Source organism: Cyclospora cayetanensis, unplaced genomic scaffold (genome assembly GCF_002999335.1).
Source record: "Cyclospora cayetanensis isolate NF1_C8 unplaced genomic scaffold, CcayRef3 CcayRef3_contig_10, whole genome shotgun sequence".
In the NCBI taxonomy this organism is placed as follows: domain Eukaryota; phylum Apicomplexa; class Conoidasida; order Eucoccidiorida; family Eimeriidae; genus Cyclospora; species Cyclospora cayetanensis.
In genome coordinates, this window is record NW_020312037.1 from 241,713 (window position 1) to 266,300 (window position 24,588).

The 24,588-nt window shown below is 51.9% G+C and overlaps 3 protein-coding genes across 3 annotated transcripts; 2 read left to right on the forward strand and 1 right to left on the reverse strand.

Annotated features, from left to right (window-relative positions):
* Positions 1 to 539: 539 nt before the first annotated feature.
* On the reverse strand, positions 540 to 5,266 carry LOC34620661. The gene is made up of 7 exons (XM_026337457.1): positions 4,925 to 5,266; positions 4,264 to 4,631; positions 3,509 to 3,903; positions 3,011 to 3,273; positions 1,655 to 2,742; positions 1,128 to 1,274; positions 540 to 717 (listed from the first exon to the last, which is right to left on the reverse strand). The coding sequence occupies exons 1-7, from the start codon at positions 5,264 to 5,266 to the stop codon at positions 540 to 542; spliced, it is 2,781 nt and encodes a 926-aa protein (XP_026193242.1).
* Positions 5,267 to 6,467: 1,201 nt separating this feature from the next.
* LOC34620662 lies at positions 6,468 to 10,472 on the forward strand. The gene is made up of 10 exons (XM_026337465.1): positions 6,468 to 6,603; positions 6,890 to 6,954; positions 7,395 to 7,545; positions 7,994 to 8,054; positions 8,250 to 8,397; positions 8,721 to 8,900; positions 8,969 to 9,048; positions 9,392 to 9,715; positions 9,783 to 10,073; positions 10,367 to 10,472. The coding sequence occupies exons 1-10, from the start codon at positions 6,468 to 6,470 to the stop codon at positions 10,470 to 10,472; spliced, it is 1,542 nt and encodes a 513-aa protein (XP_026193250.1).
* A 9,703-nt stretch (positions 10,473 to 20,175) lies between these two features.
* LOC34620664 (protein phosphatase 1G) lies at positions 20,176 to 24,141 on the forward strand. The gene is made up of 8 exons (XM_026337476.1): positions 20,176 to 20,868; positions 21,046 to 21,113; positions 21,484 to 21,842; positions 21,972 to 22,435; positions 22,769 to 22,879; positions 23,160 to 23,345; positions 23,456 to 23,530; positions 23,746 to 24,141. Exons 1-8 carry the CDS (start codon positions 20,176 to 20,178, stop codon positions 24,139 to 24,141), a joined length of 2,352 nt encoding a protein of 783 aa, XP_026193261.1.
* Positions 24,142 to 24,588: the final 447 nt, after the last annotated feature.

Below are 24,588 nucleotides of genomic sequence, written 5' to 3' on the forward strand. Positions count from 1 at the left end.
TCTTGCACGTTCTGCTTCATTCCTTCGGTAGGGCGGGTGCGTCCACTGGTCGAATACCATACCACCGCGTATCTTGTAGTGACTTACTTTATGATCCCCGTTGAGGTGGGCAATGTAAAACCGTTTTTAAAAATTTTGCTAAACGTACGGCAACCGCTTTCGTCTCTAATGGACCACTGTGTCTGCGTGCCGCTGTGGCAGTTGGCATCACACAGCGCCTCCGTTTCTGCACAGTCTAAGGTCAGAGCGAGCCTCCAGTGTAGCCGCTGTGGGGTTCAAAATGGGATTCTCTGACCGTCTTTACGAGCTTCTCGACGAGTTGACGGGCAGGGGCAGTCAATTTGCTGAGAGCCGCTGCCCCGTCTGGCCGGGCCTTGCAGCATATACGCACCATGAGACATTTGGGAAAGGCGCTTTCACAGCACTTGAGGATTCAAGTCAGGCTAAGGTTTCTAGGATAGTACGCTTTCGGATAGGGGTAGAAAACCTGTTGAGGTAGCGCGCAGGGAGGAAAGGCAGGAAGGGATTGCAAGCTACACTTAGAAAGCCAGGGCGAGAGGGCGGGGGAGGCACAGAAAGGCCGAGACAGCGAAGGTAGAGGCAAATAGACACCCATGGAGGATAGAGACACGTGAAGGGCTCACCAGAGCCTCTAGCAGCAGCTGTCGGAGGGCTTGTGCGTGGGGTAGACTTTCATACGAAGCCACTGCCGCCAACCTGCCAAGACGCCCTCTCACAATGTGTGGACAGCTACGCAAGAGAACCCAGGAGGCGAGGGTTCAGGCGGCGTGTTTGCCTCCCCACCGTCTATAATAGATACCCCCGAAAACTGGCGAATCGAATGTGAAGAGGGGCGGATTGCTCTAAGCCAAAGGTAACGAGGAAAAGTTGCCTAATCTGTTCAACGGCGTGATGGCAACCCCCCGGAGCACCTTAAATTTCAGGATAACCAATATGCCCGCAGAAATTCTGCTGGATCCATTATAGAAGCCTTTACAAGAGGAAGACAGATCATGGAGAGCAAGAGTGGGAGACAAGGAGCGTGACGAAGAGAGGCAGACATCGGGAACGAGCGACTAAGAAAACGAGAATAGGTGAATACGAAGCGGACAGACAGGCATCCTTACCGTTGGAGCCCATAGACCAGCGGGTCAAGAGAGGTGCTGTATCCGTCCAGCTCCCCATAGAAGAGCACCAGGAATCGAATAAGCGAGTCGGGTGTTGACTGGTGAATCTTTCTGGTGCCCTCGCGCGCCACTACGGCCATTAGAGGCCTGTACAAACAGCATCACAAAAGGTTCCATCTCCTGCTGCACCTGATTCTCCCCTGGACTTCAGAAAAGCATCGCTGCAATGCTGGGCCCTGCCCTAGGAAAGAAACTTGCATGCGTTCACACTCATACAGCGGATCCTCTACTTGGGAGCCCTGAGGGCCGCTTGTATGGCGTATTGAAGCCCGCGACAATTAGGGACGAATAATTACTGCCATAGATCGGCGTGCTCGTCCGTCCACACCCGCTCCTTAGGGCGGAAGGATGACCCCTGCCCTTTAACACACCCATAAAAGGCAGCTCAGCAGAGTTGTGTGTACACCAGGATTCACACGTATGAAGAAATACACCCAGAGAGAGGATGCGCACACAAATAGCGGTACCTGTGCCACCGTTGGGTCTTCCCATGAGGCAAAAGTTTTTCACGTTGTTCCCTCCGATTGAAGTCGCACGCTCTCAGCGACTCCAGCAACTCCACCAGCAGCCGCAGAGAGACACAGGGCAGCCTATAGAAAATAGATTGTAGCATCCCCCGCAGCAGAGGGTGCAGCGGCTCTGGGGGCCAGCTTATCCCTGCAGCCGGAGACCGGCTGGCGTCTGCTGCAGAGGACCACGTTTTTCTCATGCAAGAATCTGTGGCAGCAGGAGAGTCAAGACGGACCATCGTTGATCCTGCTTCTGATTCTGCGTCTTCTTGTAGCTCCGCCTCTTTCCCTTTCGTTCCCGTCTTCCTCGAAGTCTCCCCTGCCCTCAGGTCGACATCGCGTTCGTCAGCCGCGTTCTGCTGCTGCCACAGCGGCCCCGTCCCGTCTATCTCCATGGGAATCCTACGGGGGGGGCGAGCGTCGGGGTGTAGTATGGCGTCTAGGGAGGACAACAACGAGATGACAGAGATACGAAACGCCGGGTGCAGCTGGAAGAGGGCAGGACGCAGCGCAGCCAGTCCAACGCCGACTGCTGAGACATAACAGTAGGCGGCAGAGAGAAACGGAGAGGAAGGAGGCAGACACGAATCGCGTAAAGACGCCCATGGATCTCCAGGAGATGCCCATACATCCAGAGCGGCATCCTCCGCACGGGCTACTGCAAGCTCGCTCATTTCAGATCCTGCCGCCATAGCAGCGGTCGAGGACCTTGCAGGGCATGCGGAGGTTCCGAAAGAAGCTGCAACAACAGCAGCCGCCGCTGCTGGGCCTTCTGGAGAGGTGCCTTGCCGCACGACTGTCTCGATACGCGCGACGGCAGCAGTGGCGCACTCAGGTGCCAGTTTAACGATCGGTTGCAAGGCGACGGCGGCAGTAAGAAGGTCGCAAGGCTCATAAGGCCCCATTTGCGCTAAGGGGAAGCAGCAAGCTGCCTGCAGCAGCCGCCGGAGCACCAATGGCCCCGCATCCAAACGCGATAACGCAGAGAGAGCTCCAAATAACAAGGGAAGCTTCCGGGGGGCTGAGGCATGTCCTAGGACAGAGGGCTGACAAACAGGGATGGACAGAAACCTCGAGAAACACATTACAGGGTGATGGATAGACATACACAGAATAAGGTTGCACAGGTTAGTAAAGAAGAGCTGGAGGACAGGCGAATGAGCACTGGCGGGGACAGGGGCGTAGACCAGGAGGAAGAGTAATACAGAAGGCATGTAGAAGCAAGTGAGAGGAGGTCAATGTTGGGAGGCACAATGGAAACGCCGGCAGATGTGCAAGGGAAAAGGGCCAAACATTCAAAGGCTGCAGACGCACCTCCTCATTAAGGAGGTAGGGTCCTAATACATCTACCATCCGTCTGAGTTGCTCTTTACTGGGTTTGTGGTGCAAATTCGCGAGGCCCTTAAGGCACATCACGAGGGCCTCTCCGTTCAGCTGTTCGGGTGCCTCTAAACAGGTAAAAAGCTCTGCTGTCTGAGGCCTCTCTGGGAACTCCTCCTTAAGCAGGTGCATCAGGGCGGCGTCGACCGTCTCGAGGAGTTCTGAGAATAGGGCTGAATCCCTCAGATCTGTCCTCCCTGATACGTGAGAGGGCATGTGACAGGCACAGCAGTCAGACATCAGCCCGGAAATCTGTTGGCACAAAGAGCGAATGAGCAAGGCAGCGCGCAGTGACACAACCACGCTCGGTCTGAAGGTGTACGCCCTATTTTGTGCATGTTGCGACAGACTAGGTCCTCGACAGGGAGATCGTCCCTTGGGAATGCTCTTATGGCATGAGGCGGGAGATGGTCTACATTGCGTCTTTGTTACCAAAAGCATGTAGTAAAAAGGCCGCTTGTAGCGCGGTGAGGCCCTCCTTTGGGCCCCCCTTCTGGGGACCGTTGGCCCCCCAGGGGCCCCTCCGCCATGTGTTGCTTGCTGATTCTTGCATCACACCAGCGCGAGATCCCCTTTGCAACTCTGCAGCTTCTTCCTGCCCTGGCGCACTTCGCTTTCCACAGGGGTCCTGGCAGCGGCGGAGGGCCCCTGCAGCAGCCGTGAATAGGGGAAGGAACTCGGGGGTGTAAATGGCGGCAAAGTCTGTCAGCAGGAGCTGCAGCGCTCCTAGCCTCAAGAGACCAACGCGCCGCTCAACGACAGAGCTTAAAGGAACCAACGTGGACCTTTCGGCTACTCCGGGGCACAAAGAGAAAACGCGCAACAACCTGCAACCGAAGCCACATGGCCCAGACGAGAGAACAACAAAACAGGAGACTCACCCCTGATACACCGTGGCAGCCATTCCACTTGTATGCTCCAGAGTCTCGCGAATCCCAACAGGAGCGCACTTCATAAGTCATGAAACAAATGCAGTGCAACAAAGGCTTTACTGGCCCTAGGCCCCAAACGGCTCAGTTCCATGCACTGGACGCAAAAGAACCCTCCCCTTACTGGCTACCTTCCCTCCCCTTTGCCCCTGTGGCGCAGCCAGTTAGAAACATCATTCGCAGCAGCTGATCAAGGACTGCGGAAGAGAGTGCAAGGAGACGGAAGTAGGGAAAGGAGATGCGGAGGCGAAGAAACGCAGTGGACATATGACCTGCCTGTGCATCCCAAGAGTCGAGAGGTGCCGTTCTGGCTGCTTGTGCAGTACACACGCCGTCAGCTGCTGCAACAGGCCTTCTGGAGGGTTCTTTCGAAGGGCTAAAAAGTAGGCAGCGTTTGCCGCCTCAGTAGGAGAGAGTTGCCCTTGCTGCTCCCATAATCGACGCAGTAGGGCCCTCCCCTCCAAGCGGCTAGGGCGTTGCCTTTCAACCGTGTTGCCGACAATGCCCCTCCTGAGGTGGCATTCACCCTGAGCCAACTCCAGGGCACCTTCCTCCGGATTTCCTGCATGGGAGGAGCAGCCCCACGGTTCTGCCGTCTCAGTCCCATGACGTTTATATACGTCCCACTGAACAGAGAGGCACACGCACGTGCATGCATGTAAAATGGATATATATGTATTTATATATATGGACGGGACGGCAGCCTCAGCTGTTCTGCATCCCAGTGTAGAGCCACGGGGAAGTTTGATTCAGAGGAAAATGCCAAGACAAAAGCCGAACAAAATAGCTGGGTCGCGCTGCCCGCCAGTGAGTAGGCCGACCGGCTTGGAAACACGCCTTCACTCTACACAGAAGCCCTCGGGAACCTCAGTAATTTAATTTACTGAAAAAGAAATCGAACAACCGGACCCGGACTTGCCTTCGCTTTATAGATCAGTTCAGCCCCTGTGGAGCGCCCAGCGTTGCCTTTTTGGCGCTTCTGTGGTTCCTTCTGCTTCGTTCTGACCTCGCTGCACGAGGAGATAGACTGCCAGTAGAGTGGGCTGCATCCACTAGCTCCGTGACAGTTCAGCAGCCACGTACTGCTAGCATGCGCACCGTCAGTCAAGCCTCGGCGGAAGGCAGGGGAAGCGCTGCTAGGGGCGGGGTAATAAAAGTTGCGAGAGAGCTTGCAAGGAGCAGAAGAGCAGACGTCAGAAAGTGTTGTGCATTTCAGTCTCTGTGCACCCGAGAAAAATTGGAGGGCGCCGGGTGGCACCATCACCCTCCCTGTTTAGCGAGATAATAGCTTGCCCAGAACGATCATGTGCCTCTCCACTCGAGCTGGTCTCTTTGGCACCCTGTATTTTTGGGTCGTAAAGTGAGAGGAACGCTCCAAATAGAGAGGACGGACCTGATAAGAGGGTGAAGCGTAGGTGTTGCTCGTGGCTTTGGCACTTGGCATGTATGAGCCGGTACCTACATGCCAATGTAGGAGGCCCACAAGAAGGAAGAGCACGCTGGAAAAATCGACTGCTAGACGATCTGCAGAGGGAAGTAATGTCAGCTCAGCCACACAGATAACATGGGTGCATCTTCAGTCTTTCATTATAGGTCTGTGCCTGCAAAAGCTTGACAATGCAAAAAGGGGCCGAAACGAAAGCTCCAGACGCGAAGTGGCAGCGCCTCAAGCCTTATGTAGCACAGCTGACGTGCCGCCTTCTGCGGAATAGGCAAGTCCTAAACTGAATGGAAAAGCATCATTCATGGATCGAACTCGGGTCAGTGGAGACCCCGCTCAAGAAGACTAGAGAAAGATCAAGGAACGACTCGATACTTAAGGAGGTCGTTCCTTGGAATCCAAGAAAGAGAAATTCATCTCACGTGGTATTAATCGTATAAATACAATTTGTTGGGAAGACATGGCACCATTTACAGGCATTACTACGTTGGCTCGTGGATTCAATACAGAATCTTCACTGGTCTGGCTGGGGCTGCCTGCTGCAATGGTTTCCTTCTCCTCCTCACTGACATACCTCAATTCTCTCTCAAAGCACTAAAATTCTTCTACAACTTCCAGATTCATGCACTTGTTGTTCTTTAACTTCTGGATGCTTGCACATATTTGCAAGTCCCTCTAGCCTGCGGGCCGTGCCTCGCCTTCGACCTGACACGCATACACACACGCATTTGAATCTCCGCTTTCATCGTGTACTCATTCACATGCGAAATCGTCTGTGCTGGAGCTCGCGGTTCGTTGCATTGCGATCCCTGCCTGCCAGTTTGCTTCCCACACTTCATTCCTCTGCCCTCTAGGGTTGTGTCTCGATAGCACTTCTTACACTTTACAGTGGGAAGCGCGTACGAGGTTCGTTCTAAGCCTTGCCGTCTGTACATCTATCTATTCTCTCCGTCTCGTGTGTGTGTGTGTGTGCCCGCGCGCGCTTTCTCCGGGCCCTTTTCAAATTTTAAAGAGGGAACCTATGGAGAGGGATACGCCCACCCGTGTTTTCCTTCTTTTCACACAAGTCTGTATCCTGGTCCTCGCCGGAGCGCAGCTGGCTCTCTGTTTGCAGCCAGAATGGGGCAACGGATTTTCGGTATACGACATCGCTTCAGGTCTAAAACCGCCCTTCCATAACACCCTCCTCCCTAGGGCCTTACCCGACTCCAAAAAACCTTTTTTTCCCTCCAATTACCTTCCCTAAACCCTCGCCCTCCCACTGGCCGCGCCATGCAACTGCCACTCGATTCTGTGTGCGGCCTGTTCTATTCTGTAGATAACAAATCTTCCTATCCCGACTACTAGCTATCCGCAGAGCCTTATGCCTACCTTATGAACCTGCCACGCCTTTACTGCCTCTCCGGCCTGCTCGCTTCTGCGTGTGCTTGTGATTACCCCCAGCCGAATTCTTCAACCTCCATCCACTCCTCAACGTTTTGGCATTCGGCGTCGCCATGACAGAATCGGTCAGGCAAAACGCGGATAAACGGCCCAGCTGCACGGAAATGGGGCATACAAAGACTCTAAAGCGGCACAGCTGATCCTCTGTGCAGTAGGCATATAGTGTATGTTATGTGAGTGATCTTTATCGTGAACTCTATATCTCAAAGGCTCTATGCGTGTAAGAGTGTGTGTGTGCCGGGGGCGGCAGAGGGCCTTGATACTGCTTGAGGGCATGCAACTAGGGCATTTCGCCTAGATGAGGCACCATATTTCACTGTTGCTGCCGTCATAGGCTCCATCACACACTTTCACCCAAGCTGACATGCTCAGTTCGTCGTTTTAGTGTCATTCGTATCTCCCCACAAGGTGATAGCATGGTACGAATTGCATGCCTTTGTGTTGCTTGGAAGCTATTTAATAAAGTGGTTCCGTTGCAACATGCTTGAGCCTTCTGTGGATGCAGCTTATCAGCTTCCAGGGCTTTGGGCTGCGCCACGGAGTGGCAAAGACACTTCATGCCCTCTTACAGCTCGCCTCACTCATCCTCGGCATTGCCGCGTTTTCAATTGTCGTCGCTTACCACAACGCAAACAGCTACCCAAACTTCTATAGGTTGGGCATACACGCAGCTACGCACAGGCCTTGTAGCTGAACCTGAGGACGCATCCTGAGCAGCCCTCACTTCATGTGTATTGCCCACAGTGGAGGGGCGAAGACATTTCTAGAGAGCCATGCATGGTAGCGCGTTGTCTCTGTCCACTTTAAGCTTTGCGTTTGCTGTATCCTTCTTGCAGTGTCCACAGCTGGATCGGGCTAACCGTCTACGTCTTTGCATGGACGCAATTTCTTGGAGGTAAGACTGCACGGGGTGTTGTTCATGGTCCCTATGCTGTGCTTCCCTACCCTCCTCCATTCTTGATATCAGGAGGGACGCAGGCTCACCTACTTTGAAAAACCCCGGATGACGCTCCCTGCGTGCTGCGTGAAAGCTCCAGCTTGTTAACAAGAAGGGTTCAGTCTCTGTGTCTGCCTTAGGGTTGTTCATCTTTTGGCTGCCTGGACTCGCCCCTCCTGCTCTTAAAGCGGCGTTCCTAAGATATCATAAAGTTGGGGGCCTTGCCGTGTAAGTTTATAAGAGTGTGTTGCCTTTCTAGAGTCTGTATGAGCTGTCCCTGCGTCGCTCTGCAGCAGAGCCACTCAAAAGCTCTCCTCAGATGCCACCTTCTTGCAGCTGCCTGTAGTTCGAAGGTGTCCGTGCCTCAAGGATTTGGAGTGTAGTGTTTATGATGGTTGCATATTTGCTGTTTGTGTACGCAAGTTACTGTGGGGCTATGGCGGCAGTTTGCACTGGTCTGATGCAAAAACAATCCTTCTTGAGGAGCCGCACGCCCCAGGCGCCGTTGTTTGGATCAGCAAATCTCTTGGCGAATGCCACTGCCGTCGTCTCAGTGCTGACAGCTCTCGGGGTGGGTTCGTCCAGCCTCTTTTCGTTGTCTGTATGTAGTGCGTTTGTATGTCGCCCTTGGTGCCACGCTTTGCGGCAGCGCTAATGGCTGTTCTCTGTGTGCAGTATTGCGTAACTCAGGTGCTCTTACCCTCTGTTGTGGATGCTGGTGGTAGTACCTCTTCGCAGATCCTAAGGCGATTTTGCCGCTGCATTTAGCTTCCAAGTGTGCAACGGGCCTCAGATAGTATTTTATGTGCTTCGTGAGTAGTGTATCTCTCTCCGCATCCTTCTTCGTTGCACTTTGTTTCTTTCTGTATGCGGCTGTGGATATTCTCTCTGCAGGTGCTTGGGGTGTTGGGGGCTGACAGGACGACTTCGGCTGGTTGCGAGGCCTCGCGGCCTGGCGACCCCTCGTGCGCTACGCCTTTCCCTCCTCCAGGTACAGCAGATACGGGGTTTATGGGAGCAGAAAATCAGCCCTCCGCACAGCTCCGTCGAAACAAAGCACCTAGCAACAGGCCCGTGAACTGAGGGACTGGCTGCAGGCAACACTCCACACCCTTTCTTTCAGACCCCTTCGGTTTCTTTAGCCCCGTTCCTTAAACCAGTTCATGTATAGTGAATACACTCCTAACACAGCTAGCATGACCGGCGAAACGCATTTGTTTCGGCAAGTTACAAGTGGGTCTTGCGCACTCCATCGCACTTGCTGACAGAGGGCAGTGGCCAGGATGGAGCTGCTATGTGCTTAGCCCTAAGCGCGAAGAGCTGCAATGGAAGGCTGATGAGGTCAACGGGATGAGTGGTGAGGCCACAGGGATTATGGGGAGGCGTTGTTGTTAGCTTTAACTATTAGTCAGTCCGAATATCTTTGGTAGACCCTTTCATGGCAACTGCAGATGATGCAGACGCCGCATTATTGCAACGATCTATTATCACATCCGAGAAACAGTTTCACACATGATGTAGGATTCTTTTTAGCACAGATCCACGAAACTCAATATTCTACGTAGCACACCGTCGCCTTTTCTGGGTCCCGTAGGTGTGTGGGGTTTGGACCTCCCTTATTGCACGGCCTCATATTACTTGCCTTTGTACGCATGGAACGCTGAGACAGACCCTTGCTGCATGCTTTGGATCACGTTAGACGAATGTTTACTATGCTGGCTAACCGACTCCTTTCTCGTGGATCCTGACCCTCCTGCTGCTCTGTCGAACGCACCCTCTAACTTCCTTGCTTCCGAAGCTCAATCACTCCCCGCGGAGTTTACAAAAAGTTTTGGAGGCAGAGGCAATACACAGGAGCTAATGGATTACATGGCTAAGAACGCTTCCGAGTTATTATGAGCCCTCCGTACTCCCCCGATTCCCCACCTGCCCCTACTGTACTGTGAGAAAGTGCAGGGAGACTACAGGTCTGTACATACCAACGGCTACGAGTTGCTACTATGGCTTCTACGCTGTCTGCCACCCTATTGAGCTTGATTTCGGGAAGTATGTGCGCCCTGCGCACACCTTCAATTCTAATTGTCCGCATTTATGTGCAAAACCTGAAAGCAACACTACAAATATGCAATACAGGGTTAGATTGCCGGTCGCGTTGTCGAATGGAGCTGAGCTACCAAGGCATCCCACGAACATTGAGTGGAGAACTTCTGTGGTAGTGCAGCCCTTTGACGCCCGCTCATCTAAAAGGTTCCACCTTAAATCATATCAAAAGCCGGCCATTCCGCCTAGCCTGTGTTTCTGTCGTCTACATTATTAACGACGGGCTTGAGAAAATGCCGCTCCTTCTCCTTAGCTGGAACAGCACCAAGATGCCCATTTTTTGTGTTCCATTCTCTACAGTCTTAACTACGAACTTGTGTGTGTGTGTGCGTGTGTGCCGCCTTATCTTCTTTAGCTGTGGCACAACAGCGCTGCTTAATCCTCAGCACTTGCTGCCGAACTGATCGGCATGCGGGGTATCATTCCAACGAGCTCTCCAGATGCAGTCAACGTCATGGGAATTTCAATGTACTCGGTACCCCATCTGACTTTGCTGCGAGTGTGCACACCCAAGAATCCCGTGGGGACCTTGAAAGTGCCCACTAGGGCGACACCACGGCGTGGATCCAGCGGGGGGGATGACTTCAGGGCATAGCAGAGCTCCATTACGCAGGAAAATAATAAGAAAAGTGCTACGTAAAGGGAAAATTTGCTGAAGAGGCGCCAGGCCTTCTGTCCGCCACGGCTCGTGAATCCTCCCATCGTGTTGGTGCGACTGTAGCTTTCGCCTAGCCAATACAGTTGACTGGGGCCCCGGTGTAAACAGGGCTCAAACGGTAAAAGGTGAAATTCTTCCACGCTGGAAATTTCCTGAAAGAAAGTACACCAGGATTAGCAGCTGAAAGATTGAAGGATGAAAACTGCCTTGGGTTGGGGAAAGGACACCGATGAGGTCTTCAGCTTATGAAAAGCTGACAGGGAAATCGACAATGAGGGCCAAAATAAGTGGGGAGTATTTGCAAACAATACAGTGGAATAATGAGCAAATTCGTAACGGGCAATGAAGGTGCTCGCAGTGCTCTTCAGTGTGTCACACGACTCGCTGGTCACCCCTCAGGTCACTCGTCGCTATTGCGCCGTGGCTGTTCCATCTGCTGGAGGCGGCAGCGTACAGAGATCCCACGCTGAACGGCAAATTACCTGTACACACTACTCAGCTGTATTGTTCGAAGTACCTTACAATTTAAGAGCAGGGTAGATGCAGCTTTATCACTTAGTTTCCTACTTCCAAAGACAGTGAGCTACCAGCACTTGCATACCTTATGATATGCCCTATTCGCTTGGTCTTGTGCTCAAGAACTACCCACAACTTGGTTTGTTGATTCAATAGCCTACGTGATGCACTTTGAAGAGAACTGCTGCAAGCCTTTCCCTTCACCGTCCACTTGTCTCCCCGCTAGCAATTTATATCAAATTGCTCTATGCAGCAGTACCCAAAGAAGAGAAATCCGATAGGCCTCAGACAACGACAGTCCGAATTTTCAACTGCTTTCCATATCGCAAATTTTGCCTAAAGAAATGACAAACGGGCCACTAGAGTGCCTCCTCCGATCCCGGGGGTTGACAAATACAGCTAGCACCAAGGCAGAGCAAATGGCTTCTTTATCTCTTGGCGGTGATGGCTACTTTTGAGCTTAAATGGTTCATTCTTGATGAGATTGGGATAACTGAAAAGAGCAACAAGGTACTCACCACTGTTTCACTTACAGGAGGATGTATTATGTCGCATGCGGGACACCAAAATAGATTTACAGGACACAGGGATATTTGTGGATCTTTCATTGGCACAGTATTCAACGGAGTGCACTAGCAGTCTCAGCTACCTAGGGGCTGAACAGAAGGTAAATCAGCTATTGGTTCTTTATCGATTTATATAGGTGCGCTCCTTGATCCGCAAGGCTACAAACAATAGGGAGTTGCAAAAAAGGATTCTGCCTCTGACCTCAGGGATTGGCATATCTTAGTAGTGGTGCCTATGGACTTGAATAACATTGTCTAGGAGATTCCCGCAGATTCTGTGAACAGGGCTCTGTAGCAACACGCATCTTCCATCCACCGCAGACAGCACTCCCCTCAAGCATGCCAGCTGCTTTGCTTAAGCGCTACCCGAGATGCGATACTCAGGAGATTCCCTTAGCTCTACAACATGTGCAATTTTGGTGACACTGCTTCAGGCACTCAGGTCGCCAATCATCTGCTGTTTTATTCAGTCTTGATCTTTAATATGCATGCCTGGTCGTGTTTGCATTCTAGCAGCTTAAGGCACGGGGTACCTGGACCCTTGTGCAAAGCCGGAGGGCGATCCGGCACACCATTGCATGACATCAATGCCCCTTGCTCACAGTGCTCCTTCTAAGCCTGCCTGTTTTGCCCCGATTGAGACACTGCTTTCCTTTTAGCAAGGAGGAACAAAGGTGGACCGGTTTTTTCCGTCTCTATGGAATTGAGATGCCAGTGCAAATGACCATAGTGTAGCTTCCACTTTACTATCAACAGCTATATAGATGCCGTTGCGCGGCATCACATGGCACCACCAGGTACGGCAGAAACAACAGCAGGCACGCGATATTAAGCGAGAAGGAAAGCTAGGCAATAATGTAGGGGATAGTAGGAGGGAAAATCAGAATATCAACGGCGGACTCACACTCTGAGGGAGGAAGGGATAGTAAGGAGGCGACAGATAAGGTAGAGCTTAATGGTGGACACCTCGCAAAAGCAGAAGCTTCAAACCACAGAATGCTGAATACAAAAAGGTGGGGAATACCGTGTGCTTGGTCAATGACCTAGTATCGAAGGTAAAAGGTGCTACGAAGAGCACCACAGTCCCCGCTACACATTCCTCTATGAGCTTAGGCAGTCCTTTACCGCATGGTTCTTTGGTAGATATCTAGGGTTTCTTTTGTAAGCATTGAATGCATTAGCACATTTGTGCTTCTACAAAATTGCAATGCAGTTTCAGCTTACCTCGGCTTGCGCTGCTCCGTGCAACTGAGAGCAGCGCACCGTTGACGTGCATTCAGGTGCATCCTCAGAAGTCTTATTGTCTCACTACTTCAGCATTTCCTTCGAGTGTGAGGAACAAGCATTTAAATTTCGCTACTTCTTTGGCACAAGACAAGCAGCGTAGCGTGCATTTAAGGATCTGGGGGAGAATAAGCAGAGGGGTTCCTGGAACACGAATAGCGGCGTGGGGACTGTTTGGTGTAAAAAGGGGCGACGAACGTCTTGAATCAGTAGAAACCCAAGGAGAAGCCTTTGCCTCCGAGACCCTAATGTACCGCTTTTTCTGTTTTCCCAATGCACCTTGATAAGGCACGAGGCCAGAAAATGTGGCTTCGGTTTCTTTTTGTCACTACCGTCTGTCGGCCTATCCGGTCCTACAGTGTTAGGAAAATCTGCATGCCTATTTTTGATGACTCCTCTCTTCTTCTTTTTCTCCTTGTCTGCATTTGTACAGTGGTAACCAGACTGCAACCGATTCGTGGAGGGGTGGAGTTCGCGGTACTCGCTTGCCGGCATTTCAAAAGTATATTCGTTTGATACGCCTCTGTAAGAGGACTGGGCCTAGAATTTACTGATCCGTCTAAATAGCCGCATATGCCCCTCCGCTAGATATGCAGCCTCATGCGTTTTTGTGTTTAGCTGCTAACACTGGCCGGGCCCAATGAAGGCCTGTGACTCAGCACTTCAATGGCCTGCATCACAATGCAGCTCAGTGAGTATTTGTTTTGTTGTGTGCGGTCAACTGTAATAGAGCAGGCCTTCTAATAGAGCACCCCGTCACTTATGATACATGTGTAAAGCATTGTTTGCTCCTTCAGTCCTGCATTTTGTTCCGTGTACTGTTACTGGTCATTGCTTATCCAGGGACACTATGCGGAGTCAGGGGTATCGTATCTTGCAAATCCGTGCTACTGGGGAGGGATGTGTGAATGCCACGCCGATCTGGCGGCGCAAACGAAGCTTTTGAATCCGAGGGAGCCAGTGAATCCCTTAATAACGCACATTACTGTGCCTCGTAACCACAGTATGAGCTGCTTGGCCACCATTTTCAGTTGTCGCAAGGCTGCAACTTCCCCTTTCGTGATTGTCTCCATGAGGAAATCTGCAGCCTGAAAATATACTATGCCTCTTACAATCTTCCTAAGAAAGCTCTCGGCTCCAACTCACAGGCAAAATCTCTGGAGCTTCTGATCATCCGTTCCCTTCATAAGCTGCCTTCTTGCCCTCCCCCAACGAGGCTCCTGCCTGATAGATGGAGGACTCAGAGGCAAAGGACTATAGCTTTCGAGCACTTTGGTGACTGGAGCACAATCACACACGGAAATGTAGAGCATGTGCGGAGTGTAGCGCCGTAGGCTACTCTCACATATTCGCTACTGCACTAGTTGCAGCGGACACAGCTACACTTAAACACCTACATTGGTTTAAAGAAAGCAAAAGCCGAAGTTAAGTGGATGGCTAGCCTCTTCGTATATCTTATTTCTTGCAGAAGACTGTTAATGCTTTACAACGAGACGTACTGTTCAGTGGGTATGCCGTAGATGCTAAGTGCAACTGGCTATGAATGCTTAAAGGGCATTAAATCTGGAACGACGCGAACGCTAGCTTTCTCTTTTCCCTTATTACGGGACTCTGAGGGGCGGAGGCAGCGGAGGGCGGGAGCTCCTTTTTACAAACGCCCAATCGCTTCCTTTCTAGCTTGCATGCATGATGTTAAGGTAGAGCTTCGCCCGCTGCAGATACAAGCCAGGAGTAGCTAGTATTACATTACGCTACATGTGCATTGAATCTGTTATGCGAAGAGATGTAGTAGTGCTATCCGCTTGTGCACTTTTAGCGCAATAGCAAAGACACAGGCGTGCAAAAAGGAGCCAGAACACAAAAGTTGGCAGGCTAATGGCACAGGAGTCTCGGTATTAATTGGAAACGGATCCTACCAATAGTGTAAGGAAGCGCTAGAGAGAAGCGAGGTCTGGTTATAACAACGGTCATTTTGTCTATGGTGAGCGGGGCAGAGTCGTACTTCAACAAGAAAAGGCAGAGTCGCCATGCGGAACTATCAGCAGCGCAGTCAGAAGACGGTTCTGAGCACACCTCCCGCTTTCGTGGCTCCCGTAAACAATTTGCGTTTGAAAAATTAGATCAAAGCTTCTGCTGAGGCACAACACGAATAGGCAAATAACCAGGAGGAGTTGTTTGGAAATGCCAAGAGTGACGAACTGCGTGCAGGCTGGCCATCTGCTGGTCGTTTAGTGCACTGTATTAAGCTTATCCTTGAATCAGTATCAAGCCATGTTCCCCCGTATCAAAAGCTTCCGCTGCATGAAAAGTATGCCCAATAGCAAGCGGATGAGCTGATGGGAAAAGGCCAAGTGCAGGGGTTGACCGATGCTTTTGGGCATAACCCTGCGGTGGTGCCGAAAAAGGACAGAAGGCGGCGCATGTACATAAATTGTTGGCACCCAAACGACATAAGCGTTCAACAGACATTTACGAAGCCTTATATCGGCGAACTGCTTGACGATCGAATGAAGTAATAAAATTTTGAACCTTCACTCCTACAAATGCTTTTCTAGTAAATCCCAGTTCTCCCTGGCAACAGGCACAGAACGGGGTGACACACTAGCCCTCACAAGATCAAGGTTGCCTTTATGCCTGTTGACTTGGAAACGTCTTAGATAAATCGCAACGGCAAATAAATTGAGATTAAGTAAGTCTGTCGAGAAGGATAGTATGGCCGTCTACATGGACGACACCTAAGTAGTCAGCCGAAGTGCTTAATCGACGGCTGCGTGCGCTTAAGCCGTTGCGGGCTCGAGCTGGTTAGTGCAGGCACATAACTATTCGGTTTTATAAGAACAAATGTGTTTGTGGAGCTCTCTACTCTAGCTGCAGAAATCGAACTACACGCGATAACAATTGAAGCAACCAAGGAGTGGCCCTTGCCCCTATACACTTAAGCTATGAAGTTTTATGGAGTTCCGCGTTATTACGGAGCTTTATATCTGTATCTGCTCTGAGGTCTGCTCCGTGTATTGATTAAATCAAGCACACGTACTCGGTGACCAGGAAAGGAGGCTTATGCAGCCTAAAAGGGCGCTTCTGGACCACCTTGGAACTCCTGCACTTGTGCTGCCCGATCAGGAGCGCCACTGCTTCCGAAAAGTCAATATTAACATGGCGTTAAGTGCTATTCTCTGCCAGTAGGCTACGAGTTTTTTCAATAAACAAAGGTATTGCTCCTCAGTTGCATGGCCTTATCGAAACCGAGCAACGGAACCCCTGTGCGGTAGAGGAGCTGTCTGTAGTTTGGTGGGGCGCAAAAAAATGCCTGCCATACTTATAATGGCCTCGCTTCACTGTTTATGCCGGCCGGTACTTCTCATTTTCCTTTTAAGGAGCTTTTCGACCTTATTCCCAGAGTTGTTCTCTGGATTGAGGGCTTCTTGTACTTTAACTTCAGGGTAAAGAACACCGAGGGCATCATCAACGTGGTCGCCAGCGTGCTCTTGCGAGGCCCCACCGATTGGTTACGGTGCAACACCGCTGCCCTTCTCTGTGATGGCTCATGGGTTATACTGAAAATGCGTGACGCTCATGTTTTGACACTCATGCATTCGCTACAGTTGCCAAAATGCAGAATGGCAGAATGGTGAGGTAGTACCACGATAAGGACTACCTGCAATAGCTCAAATCAAAGCAAGGAATCCGGAGCTATTGAGTTTTGACTTAGTGCCGCGGGATCGTTTTGCGCAAAGCCCATGATCATGCTCGTTCGGGCCATGATAAGATTCGAACTACGGTGGAATACCTCTCACTGTCTTTGTTGTGTCCTGGAATGCAGTGTGCTGCCGGGACCTTCGGCGGCTGAAGCCATGCTATTCTCCTGTGTCTGATGTGTTCCAAAGTCCTCGATTTCCTAAACGGATCTGGACTGATTAGATCATGCAGTTAATTGTTGCGGGTAGCATCTACACCCCTGCCGGTACGCTCAGCAAGATATCCTCATTTCAATCCTTGTCCCAGCTCTGCTACGGCTCAGAAGAATGCGCAATCAATTTTAAGTCGCCTTAAAGCCTTACAGGCTATCCAGCTCTCTCACTATGGATCGGGGTCCGAAGTTCGTTGGTGCATTCTGGCGTATCTCAATGACTCAGCTACACATTAATCATTTCGTGATATACCAGCAACCTTGGTCTACCCTGAATAAGCCAATTTCCAATCCATAGCTGGACCAGTTAATCCAGAGTTACCAGCGACCCTCAGCAGCGGAGCAATCAGAGGACAGCTGTTTTGTGCGCGCGAATGTCTGGGCAAAGTTCTAGATACAGAAGCACAGATTGTGGTAAGCGGCGGTTGGCTTCTAATCAATCCTGAAGATTTGGTTCTTGGTGGACTGGCAGGCTTTTACGAGGTGTACCAGAAGGTATTCAAACAAAGTAGTTTGCTGCTAGATGGCTAGGGTCGTTTGCTATCCTGCCCCGAATCGATGCACTTTCTTGTTTTATCGATTCCCCTATCAATTGGAGTTGAGTTGGGGCACGAAAATATAACTATCAATATTGGCTAACCACAGAAAATTCAAAACACTCCGATTTATTCGCGGACTTTGCCCTGCAGGAAAATAACCTGTTTAGAGGCAGAGGATTCACAGGGACCACAAAGGTGCTGGATTCTGGAAGTACTGAACGCCGAGAGCATGCTACACGGGAGAGTTTAGTGAAGTGAAATGAGGACCATCAACGGTCGTGGATGATGGGAAAGGCCCGTTGCCTGCGGACGAATTTGCGACTCTGTTTCGTTTACATTGATAGGCGCCGCGGAGGAAACTCCTCGCGTCCCTGGGTAATGTCCTTCCCCATCACACACTCTAGCGACCCTACGAAAGCAAGTAAAAGCTCCTTCGGGGTCGTGTTGGTTTATTCTGCCTTTGATGCTGGCTAGTGTGTGAGTCTCCTTCTAGTCGACTTGACCTTGACGGCTGGTGCACACATTGGCTTTCCGCATCTGATGTGCTATTCGGGTGTCTGTCTGCGCGAGGACTGGCGATAGTACGGAAACTCTTCCACTGTCGTGCACGCTGTAGGACTCGACGGACGGGTGCACACCATGGGGATGTGTTTTTGTAATGGGAGAGCGGAATATGTAGCTTTGAAAGGTACACTCAAACACTGCCACTACACTAGGTAAACCTAAGAATTAGGATTGCCTAGTTGCTTAACCTCTTCGTGCATCTGCTGTATTGCAAAGACCTGATTGCGCTATACAAGAAAACGCAATATTGTATGGGTGCGAGCATGATGCTGTGTGCGGCTAGATGTGAGTGTGCTTAAGAAGTGATGGTAAGGTTTATATGCCGTCTGGAGTAAAGATTTCTTCGACGGAGACCTTGAATGAAGCGCTGTACTATACATAATTAGCCAAGCCAGCAAAGGATTCACTATTGTGTTGAGCTGTCCGTTTATCTTATTTGTTGCACCTTAGAGTTAGATTAATACTCCAACAACCAATGTTGTATGCCTGTATGCTCGATGCTTTGTTCAGCTGGCTGAATTCTTCGAGTGTTCAGAGGGTGCAGGAACACTCACCCTAGCAGTCCACGCTCATGCAGGAACGGTCTGAGGGCAGGGTCGAATGAGAAGCATAGCTTTTGGAAGGGCATTCACTTGCTTTTGAATCAGTGTTTATTTGGTTGGTTTTGGGGCTCAGTGTACCCCTCCAGGAGACGGAGTGGTGCGTTACACATGCAGCATACCACCTTGTAGTAGGGCCCAACTGTGGATTGCAACAAATAGGATTTAAAGGCATTTGGTACATAGGGCAAGTACCGAGCAAATTTATCAGCATGATTGCTGCAGTAGGAGCTGTCTAAGTGTAGCTCAGCCTGCAATATGTAAATAGCCTGTCGGGGGAGAATAAAAGGAGTTTTCAAAACCATCCTCAAAAGAGTTGTTCTCTCCCATGTGCTCAGGCCACAAGGATCTAGAACAAAATGAAAGAAGTACATCTAAGGTGCAGCTAGCTGCCCCTTCAATACAGCTTTGACATATGCACACATACACCAATACAGGGCACATAGGCGTACGTGAATGCGTCTGCTGTAGGGAAAGAACTCCACTTGTCCCACATATGACATCATATAGCGCCTTCTGGATTGCAGAAGCATCCAGAGGAAAGCTGAATGCGGTACACACTACTCTAAGCGTAACACTCTTATACGCTGGTGAGGCGTGGCCCCCTGCAACGACTTAAAGGGGCAGGCGGAGGTTGGGGGGAAACAGGTGGAAACTGCGGATGTTAGGACATTCAAAAGATTGATCCAAAAAATGGGAAACAGAAATCCGTCCAGTATTTGCGAGAACGCGGGATTTTAGATAATACGCAAGATGAATCAGGGTCACATACGTGGTGGCTGGGGCTCTCTGCAGTGCTGTGTTTGCTGGTGCCACTCAGCTTCTCTTGCCTTTTTGCTAGTTGATTTACTTCTTATGGCTCCTTCCTTGTTTGTCCGTACTTTCTTCTGGCTTCTTCTTTAGGAGCAGCAGAGCTGTGCCAGATCTGGTGCCCCCAGCATTGGCAGCCACCGAACTGCACAATCCGCGGTGCTGCTGCAGGTGCCCTTCTTGTTATTGCAGCTGCAGTTTGACGCGGTTTCGTCTGCTTTGGAGCTGCTGCTTGCCGTAGATCACCGCCGCAGCTGAGGGACTCAGCGTGTAACCGACCTCAGAGGGTGCCCCCCCTAGGGAGGGCCATTAAAACGCAAGGGGACGGCATCCTTGTGGCTGCCACCGTGTTGCAGGACCAGAGTTCCCCCATATCTTTCAGATACCGAGCACTTGGGAGCCTCTCTGAAGTCTTTGCGGGAGTTCGAGCGCCGGTCGCAGCAGAGAGGCCTTTCGGACGCCACCTTCGCTTCCGCGCAGGTGTAGAGTACCGTTGCTGCCCCCCTTTCTGCCATTGTTGTTGTCGCTGCTGCTGGTAGTGTTGCGCCTGCGGCTGTTGCTGCTGCTGCGTCTCGAAGGCAGCTGCAGCGGCAGCAGCCTCAACAGCAGCGGCCACAGGTCCAGACAGCAGCAGCGCGAATATCCCCAATATTCCTTCCGAGCCAAATTTTTTGACCTCCGTTGTTCGCCAAAAAGCTAGCGCGTTGATTGCCCTTTGTTGCGGCGCACCGCTCCACGCCACTGCCGCGGGTGTGGCTTGACCGCCGTTGCGGTTGGCGTTGCATGCATCAAGGTCTGATGCAATGGGGACTTATCTCTCGAGTCCCCTATCGGGGAAGCACGTGGCGGCTGGCTCGTGCGAGGCGATGGGCCTTCGGTGGGGGCTGTGCAGCATGCAGGGCTGGAGAATCTCTATGGAGGATGCCCACCTTGTGTTGTACGCCAAACGCATTGCCGCGACGCCAGCTGCCTCAGCGGCTGCTTCGCCTGCCGGGCAGCCCTCCGCAGCACCAAGCGGAGCGACTGGCCCCTCGTTGGCTGTCACGGACGGCAGCGATCCCGATAATTCGCAGCACTGCGATGAAAACTCCGCACATGGAAGAAGGCTCGTGGTGGGAGGAGGACAGCACTACTTGTCGCATCTCCTGCTGGGCATGGGGGCTGGTCACTCCCCGAAGCTGACTGAAGGCTATGTGTTTCTGCCATCCACCGCTGCGGAGGACAGTAGAGACGAAGCCCATTGTGAGCACAGCTCCTCCGGAGCAGCAGCCGCAGCGCCTTTCTGCGGCTCGCCAGAAGTAGCGGACTGCTCGGACGAAGCACCCGAGGGAAAAGGGCTGCTCGGAGACGCTGCTGAGGGGGGCGAAGGCGCGACCACTGCCACTCACAAGAAGGGAAATAGGGGACCCAAATCGATGCTGAGACAATTCTCCATCCGCAGGAAGGCACACCCTGTTTGCGCAACATCAAGCGAAGCTGAGCCCCCTGAAGGCTCAGTTGGACCCCCAGGAAGTCCCCGTACCACCCGAGGCAAGGCTCCCCCCCCGAGCAACCCCTGCGGCGCAGCAGCAGCAGCAACAGCAGCAGCAACAACAGCAGCAACAGCAGCAGCAACAACAGCAGCAGCAGCGACAGGAGACTCTGCGGCCTCTTTGGACACCTCCGATATACAGCTTTTATCACAGGCAGATTTGTGTATCTTCTCAGTCTTCGATGGACACGGAGGAGCCCATGTATCCAGGTACCATGCGCAGTCGCTTATCCTGTTCCTCCTTCGTCGGAAGAGAACATGTGTCTTGCTGCTGCTGCTGCGTTTGATGCTGTGTTTGATGCTGCTGCTGTGTTTGATGCTGCTGCTGTGTTTGATGCTGAGCGGTGGAGGAGGGGTGTCACTGCTGCTTCCGGAGAGACTCCAGCCAGCCCTGGTGTGCTCGATGTGGTCCTTGGCACCATTTGCAGTGTATCGTTTTTTGCTGCTTCAAGACCGCGCTTCCTTGCTGCTGCTCGCATTTATAGGCTACCAAACACACTGCATTTGAAATTCTTCAGTCAGTTTGTTGGCGCTTCACCCTCTCCGGCTTCTTGCCGCCACGTATGCGTCTTCTCTGCAGATTTGCTGCGCTGCATTTGCGCTCCCTCCTGGATGCCCAGCCAGCCTTCCATAAAGGGGACTTCAGCACCGCCTTGCGGACTGCCTATCTCCGCATAGACGAGTTACTGCGTGAGGAGAGTAGCCAAGAGGAGCTTCTCTATCTGTCGTCGCACACGCCTCACGAGCTGTTGCTGCACAGGCAGCAGCAGCAGCAGCTCGTTGAGCAGCAGCAACACCAGCAGCCAGTGCAACAGGACCAACAGGAAGGCAACAGCGGTTCTGCGAACCCCACACATCCCGCGCAGCATAGAGGAATCAGGTCGACGCTGTCAAATCTTGGCCAGCATTTCGGTGTCAAAACGCAGCAACAGCAACCGAGTGGAATTCAGCGAGCTGCTACATGCAGCAGCAGCAGCGAGTTGTCAAGGCCCTCCACTAGGGCTTCTTTGCCGCGCTGTGGTGACGAGGAAGGCTTTTCTGATGCGCCGGAAGTATTACGGGGAACAGCGCAACATAGCAACTCAACTGATGAGCCGGAAATATCACGGGGAGGAGCACAACAGGGCAACTCAACCACTACCACCAGCGCGCCTACCAGTGCGGCCGAGCCTGTATTCGAGACCTCTCAGCAGCTGACTTGCCACGGGAGTCTTCCCTTTTTGCCGCATCCGGACAGTCAGGCAGCTGCGGCAGCCACGGTAACAGCCTCCGAACCCCCTGCCGCAGCTGCTGCAGGGGCTGAGGACGTCTCTGTGACAGCTCCACACGCAGCAGCAGCAACTCCCGGTGCAGGGGATGACGTAGCGAGCTCAAAAAAAGGGAAGAAAGGGGGACTTACTGGCCTAGTAGATGCAGTTGCGCGGTCCATTGGGCTAGGAAAACTATTCAGCCGTGGCAGTACAAATAGCACTGCCGCAGTCAGATCCCTAGCCAACAGTGCGGGCAGTACAGCCCTTACCATCTGCATCACCGTAAGATTCTGTCCCCTGCTGCTCATGCGGCACTTCATGAGAATCAGAGCAAGGCTGTATGTGTGTGCTTCTAGTTTTTAACCCACCGTTTATTGTGCCTCCAGCTGCGTGCGCTGCAGCTCTGTGAGTTGTTTCTGCCACACCTTGCAGGCCGCGTGTGCTACATATTGGGCGACTCTGCCTGCGTGTTTTTGCCCGTTTGCGTGTTTCTGCTTGCGTGTGTGTATATGTATCTTGGTGTGTCTTTGCAACGCAGTTTGTATCGCGTAGCAGGCTCGGAAAGCTGCACACTGTTTTCTGTGTGTAGCCTGTGTGGTGTGGTGTGCACGGCAGGCCACACAGGTCACTGTTGCAAATGTGGGCGACTCACGCTGCGTCCTATGCAGAACAGGCGAAATTGTGGAGCTATCTCAAGACCATAAACCCCAGCTTGCAGAAGAAAGGGTCCGTAAGGTGCACGCAGCTCGATGCTCGAGAAGGGAGGGCCGACCGTCGCATCAGAAAATGCCCTTCTTTTTCGTTGCACTTATCGGCTTCCTTTAAGCAGAGGGAGCTTGATCTTCGCTTCCCGATTTCGCAGAGGGGGAGGAGGGGTTGGCGCGTGCTGTTGCTGGAGGCGCGGGCATGGACGTTTAGTGTATTTCTGCGTTCCATTGCATCTCTCCATGTGACTGCATATACATATATATATGTAATGCGCTATGCTTGCCTGGCTGGCTTACAGATTCGCATTTACGCTGCGGGAGGCTACTTAGAGATGGGCAGGGTTAATGGAAATTTGAATCTCTCGCGGGCTCTCGGGGACCTGGCGTACAAGGCAGATGGCACTCTACCTCCCGAGAAGCAGATTCTGTCGGGCTGTCCGGATATCGTGTCTATCAACAGAGATCCGCAGAGCGACGAATTCTTGGTGAGACGCGCATTTCTGCATGTGCATGGGTGTGTTTTCCGAGGACGGGAGCAAGGGATTGCACCGACATATTGCTGCTGGTTGGACGAGTTCGCCGACTGTTGCTGCAGGTTATTGGATGCGATGGCATCTGGGAGCTTTTATCTTCTGCTGAGGTCGTGGAGTTTGTACGGCGCCGCATTGATGTGAGGGGGCAGACGCTTAGCGGAGGTGGTGGCTGCAGCAAGTGGCCCTATTCGCCGTCCCTGTAGCCAGCAGGGCAGCGAAGGGGTGTTCGTAGCGATTCAGTAAAAGAGTTGCGCGCAAAGTACATGCGTATATTTTGAGAGTTGTTTGACCGTATCTACGGAGGGGAATGAAGGGTTTGTGGCGCGTGTTTGCTTCTGTGGTTCAATTTCAGCACACTCTGGATTTGTGTCAAATCTTGCGGGATCTCTTCGATTCCTTGATCTCCCCTAACCCAGCGCTGTTTGAATACGGCTGCGACAATATGACGGCCTTTATTGTTGACCTGAAGGCGGGGAGAAGGACACTTGTGTCTTCTAGCAGGAGGGCTTCTGAACAATTAACAGCCCGTCAGCACACTAACGAATCAAGGGAGCGATTGAATGTGGAGGCCAGCAGTACGGAGACTCTTCCCGGCTCGGCGTACGGAGATGGAGAATGCAAACAAAAAGATCGCGAGCTTGCAGCCGGAAGAGGCGGAAAGCATCATCACCAACCGCATCGAACGCAGCAACGAAAGCAGGAACAGGTATCGTTCCCAAAGGAACGGAAGAACGGCCAGCAAGGGTGATGCATTTGGCAAAAGCACCCGGAAGCGTCTTTTGCTAGAGAAATTTGAGCGGGCGGAGGCCGGTGGGAGTGTGAGAGGGCACATTGAAGGGTTTGGGGAAGGCAGCCGCTAATCGTGATGTTAGATCTCTGTGGAGCTGGATAAGCCGCACCCTGGCCCACTTTCTGCCCTCCTCCCCGTTCTGTGTGCCTTCTTATCTAATTTTTTGTCGTCGTGTGTAGCGCTATCTGTGCTAGCTCGGCGAAGTGCAGCAAGAGCAGCAGCAGCGTTGCACTCCTTGTACGGTTGTGGTTTGCTGTAGCTTGCATTCCCTGTGCTTGTGGACAGAGGCGCTACGCTTGGCACTTCTTCCGCAGTTAGGATTCATCTTCTTTGATATGTTTGGCGACCGTTGCCCCAAAGTTATAATATTTACGTGTATATACACAGATTTTTGTATATGCATAT